Source organism: Papio anubis, chromosome 7 (assembly GCF_008728515.1).
Source record: "Papio anubis isolate 15944 chromosome 7, Panubis1.0, whole genome shotgun sequence".
Taxonomy (NCBI): Eukaryota; Metazoa; Chordata; class Mammalia; order Primates; family Cercopithecidae; genus Papio; species Papio anubis.
This window is the reverse complement of record NC_044982.1, coordinates 84,236,521-84,245,257: the sequence shown is the minus strand read 5'-3', so window position 1 is coordinate 84,245,257 and position 8,737 is coordinate 84,236,521. Positions and strand designations below refer to the sequence as shown.

General features: G+C 37.0%; 2 gene segments (V, D, J or C); both read left to right on the top strand.

Moving 5' to 3' along the window:
* Positions 1-2,306: 2,306 nt before the first annotated feature.
* On the top strand, positions 2,307-3,999 carry LOC116275949. The segment is given in 2 exon segments: positions 2,307-2,483; positions 2,941-3,999. Coding segments are annotated over 2 exon segments (393 nt in total).
* A 3,312-nt stretch (positions 4,000-7,311) lies between these two features.
* LOC110743865 lies at positions 7,312-8,335 on the top strand. The segment is given in 2 exon segments: positions 7,312-7,404; positions 7,660-8,335. Coding segments are annotated over 2 exon segments (345 nt in total).
* The last annotated feature ends 402 nt before the right edge of the window (positions 8,336-8,737 follow it).

The window sequence follows — 8,737 nt, the reverse complement described above, 5'->3', positions numbered from 1 at the left end:
TCCGCCTCCCAGGTTCAAGTGATTCTGGGGCCTCAGTTCCCTGAGTAGCTGAGATTACAGGCAAATGTCACCATGCCCGGGTAATTTTGTATTTTTAGTAGAGACAGGGTTTCATCATGTTGGCAGGCAGGTCTTGAACTCTGACCTCAAGTGATCCTCATGCCTCAGCCTCCCAAAGTGCTAGGATTACAGGCGTGAGACACATGCCCAGCCTCTAAGATGTAATTATGCATTGCATGCCTATATCAAGACACCTCAGGTACCCCATAAATATATACATCTACAATGTACCCATAAAAATTAAAATAAAAAAAACACATGTATATATCCTTAAAATATATCTTTGTTTTTGTTACATTTGCTTTTGGGTTCTTGGTCATGAAGTCTTTGCCTAAGCCAGTGTCTAGAAGGGTTTTTCTGATGGTATCTTCTAGAATTTTTATGGTTTTATGTCTTAGATTTAAGTCCTTGATTCATCTTGAGTTGATTTTTATATAAGGTGAGAGATGAGGATCCAGTTTCATTCTTCTACATGTGGCTAGCCAATTATCCCAGAACCATTTGTTGAATAGGGTGCCCTTCCCCCACACTATGTTTTTATTTGGTTTGTCAAAGATCAGTTGGCTGTAAGTATATGGCTTCATTTCTGGGCTCTCTATTCTGTTCCATTGGTGTAGGTGCCTATTTTTATACTAGTACCATGCTGCTTTGGTGACTATGGCATTATAGTATAGCCTGAAGTCGGGTAATGTGATGCTTCCAGATTTGTTCTTTTTGCTTAGTCTTGCTTTGGCAATGTGGGCTCTTATTTGGTTCCTTATGAATTTTAGGAAATAATTCTAAAACCCCAAAGTGACTGAAAATAATTTGATCTTTCTTAGAGAATTATGGTAGGAAGCTCTTTGCTGAGCCTCATCACTAGAGGGAGGTAGCACATCCAAAATAATCTATCTTTAGACCTGAAACACAAACCCTGAAAGATTGCTAACTGACTAGGTTCCTAGTTCTATGTAAAAGAGTTGACATATACAGTCACAAGAGGGAGCTGTTACAGCTGCAAATCCAAGCTCCTTCCAGGGTGAGAGAGGTTGTCATTGAGTTGTATAAGGAATTTATGTTCATTCTCTTTGTCACCTTGCTTTATTATCTCTTTTTGAGTGTGTGCACAGCTTCAAAGACATGGTGAGCCCCTTCACAAATGTAGAGCAGAAGTGACCCTGAATGGGAAAAACAGAGAAGTGATTGATACATAGCTCAATTTTAAACGGTGAAATATTTTTTCACTATAATGGACTGACAAGCTTAGTTATTGTAGCAGAGATAATGAGTAATTTTAATTTTATTCCTTCCCATTTCTTTAATAAGCATTTTTGAAAATAACTAGAAAAACCCCTTCATAGTTACTTCTACCTCTCTTATCAAATGGCATCATTAGATTTCCGTCTCCAAACCTCTTCCCATTTCTTCCTTTCTCCTTAGTGTCCTCAATGTATGCCACACCTAGGCATCATGAAGATGAGAAAGCATGTGTTAAAGAGGAGTTCAGGTGGCATAGAAATAGGGACCACTCAAGCCATTGGCTCCTGTCTCAAAACCAGAGGCACAGGCAATGTCTATCTAGAAGACACAAGACATTATTCCAGGAGCCAGTGTGGGGGGAGACCTGAGTACCAGGAAACTTGGTTTTTAACCTGAGTTCTAACTTTATTCTTTTCTTTCACACTTAGCACAGCAATATGATACAATTATGAAATTACTTTTGTTATATATGTTGCAAATAACTTCTTTCATTGTGTCATTTGATTTTCAATTTTGCTTATGGTAATTTTTTTTTTTTTTTTTACCAGAAAGAAGTTTCTAACTGTTGAAATTAAATTATATGCTACTGCTTCTAAGACTTACTCGCCATGAAGATGTGGATAGAAATGCTCTTCTTTCCCTTACAGCACAGGGCTCACATAGACTTCTTGGAATAAAGGGTATTTCTCACCAGCTCAATGGGTAGTCAAACCACCAATTAATGGTGGATTTTGTCTTTACCAAAATAAGAGATGGGTAATCCCATTGTGAATGGTTTTACTCCTTTAGATGTAGCCTACTTGAGTTCCAACCTTGAAAACGATCTTAATGGAAACTTTCTGAATTAAAGCTAGATTTAGAGAAAATATTCTTCCCCTCTTTTTAAAGTTTTATTTTTTAAATTAACAAATAATAATTGTATTTTATCTTCTTTTAAAATTTATGTTTAAACCTGGGGATGGGCTAGACCTAACCAGGAAGCTGCTCTGTCTTTAGCTGAGGTTTCTGGAGAGCACTCAAATTGAAACCTGCCTGGTGTGGGATGTGCGGTGGCTGCTGCTTTGTTGCTTGAGACCTCCCCCGACCTAGGATCAGACTCAGATTCTAAGTTCTGGGGCCTGGAACCTCAGTGTGCACTTGAACAATGAAATTGGTGACAAGCATTACTGTACTCCTATATTTGGGTAAGTATTCTTGGCCTAAGAAAGGGTAGTTTTGTGGCTAATGACAAAAGAGAGTTATCTGCTGTTTCCACGTCTTCTGCCATGATTTACCAATTGCTGGGAAGAATTTGTATCTATGTGTTTCTCAAGGGTGTCTGAGCGTCAGTGTGAGGAACTGGTCATATCCACTACTCGGAGAAGATTCCCCAGGTCTCACAGCTCTCAAGCTGTAAGGAGTTTTAGGTTTATTGAGCTCAAGGGTCATGGAAGATGGGAAATTTATTTTTGGCCTTGTGGCTCTGCATAGCTCAGGAACAAATAAATACAAGTAATATTTCTCTTGTCCTGTGCAACACATAAAAATACCCAAATATGGAGTAGGGCAGGGAGGACAGTTCTGGAGCAGTGGTGAACCTGACCTTCAGATGTACCAAGAGCTGATGATCCAGAGCTAATCTGCTGTTTTTCAACCCTATAGGTATTAGGGGTGATGCTAAGACCACACAGCCAAATTCAATGGAGAGTAACGAGGAAGAGCCTGTACACTTGCCTTGTAACCACTCCACAATCAGTGGAGCTGATTACATATACTGGTATCGACAACGTCCCTCCCAGGGTCCAGAGTATGTGATTCATGGTCTTACAAGTAATGTGAACAACAGAATAGCCTCTCTGACAATCGCTGAAGACAGAAAGTCCAGTACTTTGATCCTGCACCATGCTACCTTGAGAGATGCTGCTGTGTACTACTGCATCTTGAGAGACCACAGTGGGACAGATGGGACTGCAGCTGTGCAATATCTCCCTGGTGGTGAAAGGGAAGGCATCTAATGAGGCCACTGCACAAGAAGGAGCAGAAGTTTAACAGAGGAAGAAGAAAATTTAAAGAAGAAAAGGGAAAAGAAGTAAAGAGGAGGTGGTAAGGAAATCAATGAGAGGATTAAAGGAATGAAGAAACTGAGAAAGAATAGCTAAGAAGTCTTGAAGAAAGGACTGAGAAACTTGGCGAAGAAATGAAGAATCACAATTGGAATTCTGCAATGAAGAAGAAAGGAAATAAGAATTTTCCAGGACCCTCTCTTTTAATCAACTCTTGCTTTCCATGTAGATCTCACTATAAAAGATGAGAACCATCATCTGGTTGTCCCAAAGCGTTTCTTCATCTAACCCCAGGGAAGTGCCTGGGCTTTGAATATTATATTAGTCCTTCCAACCTCTCAATAATTGAAATGAATTTCAGAAATTGACTCATTTGCCCTTACGAAAAATTTGAAGTTTTATTTGTTACTCATCCATAGCACATACTCTTGGGATACAGATAATTTCTGGAAGGAAACAAGAAAGTGGTGGATATGTGAATATTGATTTCACTTTTTAAATCTATGTTGAAATATCTCTATTATTACACAAAAATACACAAATCTTTTTTCATTGTAAAAGATTCAAACTATTAAGTATGTGAAGTAAAACCTTAAAGACCCAAACTGACTGTCTCCATCTCCATCCCATTTTCTCTTTAATTCCTACAATAAACCATTTTGACAACTTGGAGTGTGTCCTGATGATCATACTTCTTTTCATTTACATGGATACTCACATAAATATCTACCCAATTTTATTACATAAATTGGATCATACCATGTGTATTTGTCTGCAACTTGCTTTTATTTTTATTTAAAAATGGTTTTTTGAGGTGTGTTCATACCAAGATACATGTGTATGCATGTGTGTACAAACTGGCCTTATTCTTTTCAATATCTACAAATGTTCACAGTATGGTTGTATAATAATTTTACTTACCTCACTTATATCATCTCTACATATATAAATATATATGTCGTGTGTGTGTGTGTGTGTACATATTCCTTATAGATTCCTAGAAGTGGAATTACTGGATCAAAAGATATGCCATTTTATATTTTTATAGATATTGAAAAGTTGCATTCCAAAATGGCTTTAACAATCTAACCCAAGCAGGAACATGGCAAAAATGTCTACTCTCACCATTTCTATTCAACATTATCCTAGAGAATCTAACCAATGCAATGAGACAAAAAGAAAAAGGAAACCAGGCTTTACCTATTACAGATTTGTGAATTTTTCTTTTTTGGAGGACGGAGAATGAGGTTGGTGTGCTATTTGAATTTTGCCCACAGATCTAATCTGGCATTTGCCTTTACTTTGGATACTTCTGTTCAATGTGTTTTCAAAAAATTGGAAGCTTTTTTGGAATAATTTCAAGAGTCATTCCATATAACTTCTCCTAATAATGTTATGAGTAAATAGTAATTAATATATTCACCCAACAAATTAAATCTTTAATCTGTGCCAAATCCTATGCTGTACAATGAATAACATGGGCTTTGGGAACTGTCTTCAAATATGGGAAGAACAAAATACCACGGAAAACAAAAGGAATATAATAATTGAGAAAACAACACAGAAATAATTCTAAAAGCTCCAAAGTGACTGAAAACAATTCCATCTTTCTTAGAGAATTGTGGTAGGAAGCTCTTTGCTGAGCCTTGTCCCTAGAGGGAGATAGCACATCCAAAATAATCTATCTTTAGACTGGAAACACAAAACGCTGAAAGATTGCTAACTGACTTGGTAAAGGAAACCATATTTAACTTTTTAAAACATAACTATCATTTTGCAAACAATAGAATTGTCTGTGTAGCAAATCCTATAGACAAAAAAACTACTGTAACCAATAAATGAGTTAGACAAAATTGCAAGATAAAGCTCAATATACAAAATAATGCTGCTTCTATACAGTAACACTAAACAAGCAGAATTGAAATTTATATATATATGCATATATATGCATAAAAAACTTTTAACAAAATTTTAGCAGACTGACTCTAACAATATATAAAAAGGATAATACATAATAATGAAGTGGGGTTCATCTCAAGAATGCAATTTATATGTATATAAATTTCAATTCTGGACCAGGCACCGTGGCTCATGCCTGTAATCTTGGCACTTTGGGAGGCTGAGGCAGGCAGATAACTTGAGGCCAGGAATTCAAGACTAGCGTGGCCAACGTGGCAAAACCCTGTCTCTACTAAAAATAAAAAATTAGCTGGGTGTGATGGCACACACCTGTAATCCCAGCTACTCAGGAGGCTGAGGCATGGGAATCACTGGAACCTGGGAGGCAGAGGTTGCAGTGAACTAAGATTACACCACTGCATTCCAGCCTGGGCAACAGAGTAAGACTCTGTCTCAAATAAATAAATAAATAAATAAATAAATAAATAAATAAATTTCAATTATGGCGTGTGTGTGTGTGTGTGTATGTGTATGAATACATTTGACAAAAGATGTCTAAGGCCTGTACACTAAAAGACACAAAAAAATTCTGAGATAAATTTAAGAATTAAATAAATGGGAAGAGTTATTGTGTTTGTGAATTAGAAGACTCATTAAGATTCTTTCCAAATTGACCTATAGATTCAATGTCATTCCAATCAAAATCCCAACAGAAATTTTCATAGAAATTGACAAGTGGGTCTAAGATTTATATGAAAATACCAAGGGACTATAATAGCATTAAAAAAAAAATCTTAAAAAAAAAACAAATTGAGGAACTTACACTACTGATATTAATACTTTTATAATTACAATAATCAAGAAACTATGATAGTGATATAAAGATAGACAAATAGAACATTGGAACACAATAAAGGGTCCAATAGTAAGCCAACACATACATAGTTGATTTTCAACAAAAATACCACAGCAATTTGTTATGAACTGAATATTTGTGTTCTCCCCTGCAAATTCATGTGTTGAAATCTTAACCCCCAGTGTGATGGTATTAGGAAGTAAGTTTTTGAGGAGGTGATCAGTTCATAAAAGTGTAGCCCTCTTGAATGGTATTAGTTCCCTTGTAAAAGAGACCCTAGAGAACTTTCTTGTTCTTTCTGTCACGTGAGGACACCACAAGAAGACTGCCGTCTATGAACCAGGAAGCAGGCCCTCACCAGACATGAGATCTTCCAGCACCTTGATCTTGGACTTCCCAGCCTCCAGAACTATGAGAAATAAATTTCCATTGTTTTAGTCACATAGTCTATGGTATTTTGTTATGGCAGCCCAAGCTAACAAATACAATCTCAAAATAAATATGCTGAAAGGAATCAGATGACAGAAAGCAGATACTGTATGTTTACATAAAACTCTAGAAAATCTATAGTAAGAGAAGGCAGACTAGAGATTGCCTGGGATTGAATAGGCCTTAGGATGATATATTGGAAAGGTATACAGAAAGGATTAACAAGGAACACAAGGAACAGAGACACAAGGAAACTTTGGGGAGTGGTGCATATGTTCTTTATTTTATTTGTGATGATGATTTCACATTTGTATGACCATGTCAAAAATTATCATATTGGACCTTGAAAACATATGTAATTTATTATATGTAACGTGTACCTCAGAAAAGTAGTTTTTAAGAAGGCTCAAAACAAAAGCAGGCAGAGATAAATACTAAAAAATAATCACTCTGTATTATAGAGAGCAGAATTTTTTACTTTCTTTTAATTATGAAGGGCAAACTTTCTCAAGCATGTGAGGGTAACATATGTTATGAGATTATATTTTCTTTATCTCATAAGTGGCATATTTTATGGCAATAAATAGATCTATGTCATATATAAGTTAACTCCAGAAAACCTGTCCATTATTCGCATTTCTCAGTCTGGCCAAAGAGTGGCAGTGTTAAAAAAGTGTTTGAGTAAGATCGTACAGTGCTGAGCAAACAGGAATCCAGGTATGGCTTCTGATTGGTGTCATCTCCTGCACCAATGAGCAAAGTAACTTCTGCTGGGGAAGCCCATTCAGTAAAATCTGATTTAACTGTGTTTTCTAAGTAGCCAAGGGATGGAGACTGTTCTGCAAGTACTCCTAGGGATATTGGGGTTCCAAGCAGCCCGTGAGTATGTGGTTAGTCTGGGAGAATTGTGGGATGATGACAGCATCCTGAGGGCAAGAGTCGAGTCATCCTCTAACCTGAGAAGGCCCTTTTGAGAGCCAGATATGTGTTTAAAAAGTGACAATACTTGGTTTTAATGTGACAATTTTGCTTCCTAGGGGGCATGGGGAGGGGGGGAGAAACATCACCCCTACCACGACCATGAAAATCTTATGAGGGTCTTCTGTATTTTCTTTACATTGTCTTTTTGAACAGGGGTCAGTAGCCAAGAACTGGAGCAGAGTCCTCAGTCCTTGATTGTCCAAGAGGGAAAGAATCTCACCATAAACTGCACATCATCAAAGACATTATATGGCTTACACTGGTACAAGCAAAAGTATGGTGAAGGTCTTATCTTCTTGATGATGCTACAGCAAGGTGGGGAAGAGAAAAGTCATGAAAAAATCACTGCCAAGTTGGATGAGAAAAAGCAGCAAAGTTTCCTGCATATCACAGCCTCCCAGCCCAGCCATGCAGGCATCTACCTCTGTGGAGGAGACGCACAGTGATCTTCAGGCCTCTATCAGCTGTCTCGAAACCTGCAGCTGGGCCACATATGCTCTTCTGACATGGGGCTCCTGAGATGTGGCTGGGACCTTTGCCAAGACATGAAGCCTCAGAACATTGCAATTGTCTTATTGGAAAAAAAAGGGGGAGGAGAGTAGGAATGATACAAGGGGGAACTATATCACTAATCCCAAATTTAATTTGACTTTATTGTCTGGTAGTTATGTTACTTTTTAGTAGGAACATCAAATTAGAACAAGAATGGCATGAATTTCAGTGATTTATGTAAGAACTACTCACGAATATTGTGTCCCTGTTGTGCCAAGGAACTTCTTTCCCTATGCTATTTATCCACCTTGTTAATAAAAAGAAATGGTGCATTGTTTGACAGATTCTTTGTCACATATTAACATTGTACCAAGAGTATTAGAATACCCATACTGAGGAGTCATGGGCAGTAGTTTTTTTCTAAGTTAGTAGTATAGATATGGAAAAAGACAAATGTTAAGATAGATAAATAGGTGATAGATTATAGGTAGCCAGATTATTAGATAGATAGATAGATAGATAGATAGATAGATAGATAGATAGATAAAGAGATAGATAGATAATAGGTAGATTAGATAGATAGAGTGAGCTAGAGAGAGGGGAATATATTAATAAATATCTAATGCAGTCTTAGACTGGCCTCCACTTCTCTTCTCATTGTGCTTTTATTCATATTCTATTCTCAGTATTCTTCTGGCCACTCCAAATTATCATCTTAAAGAATTGTTTCCCAGTTGTA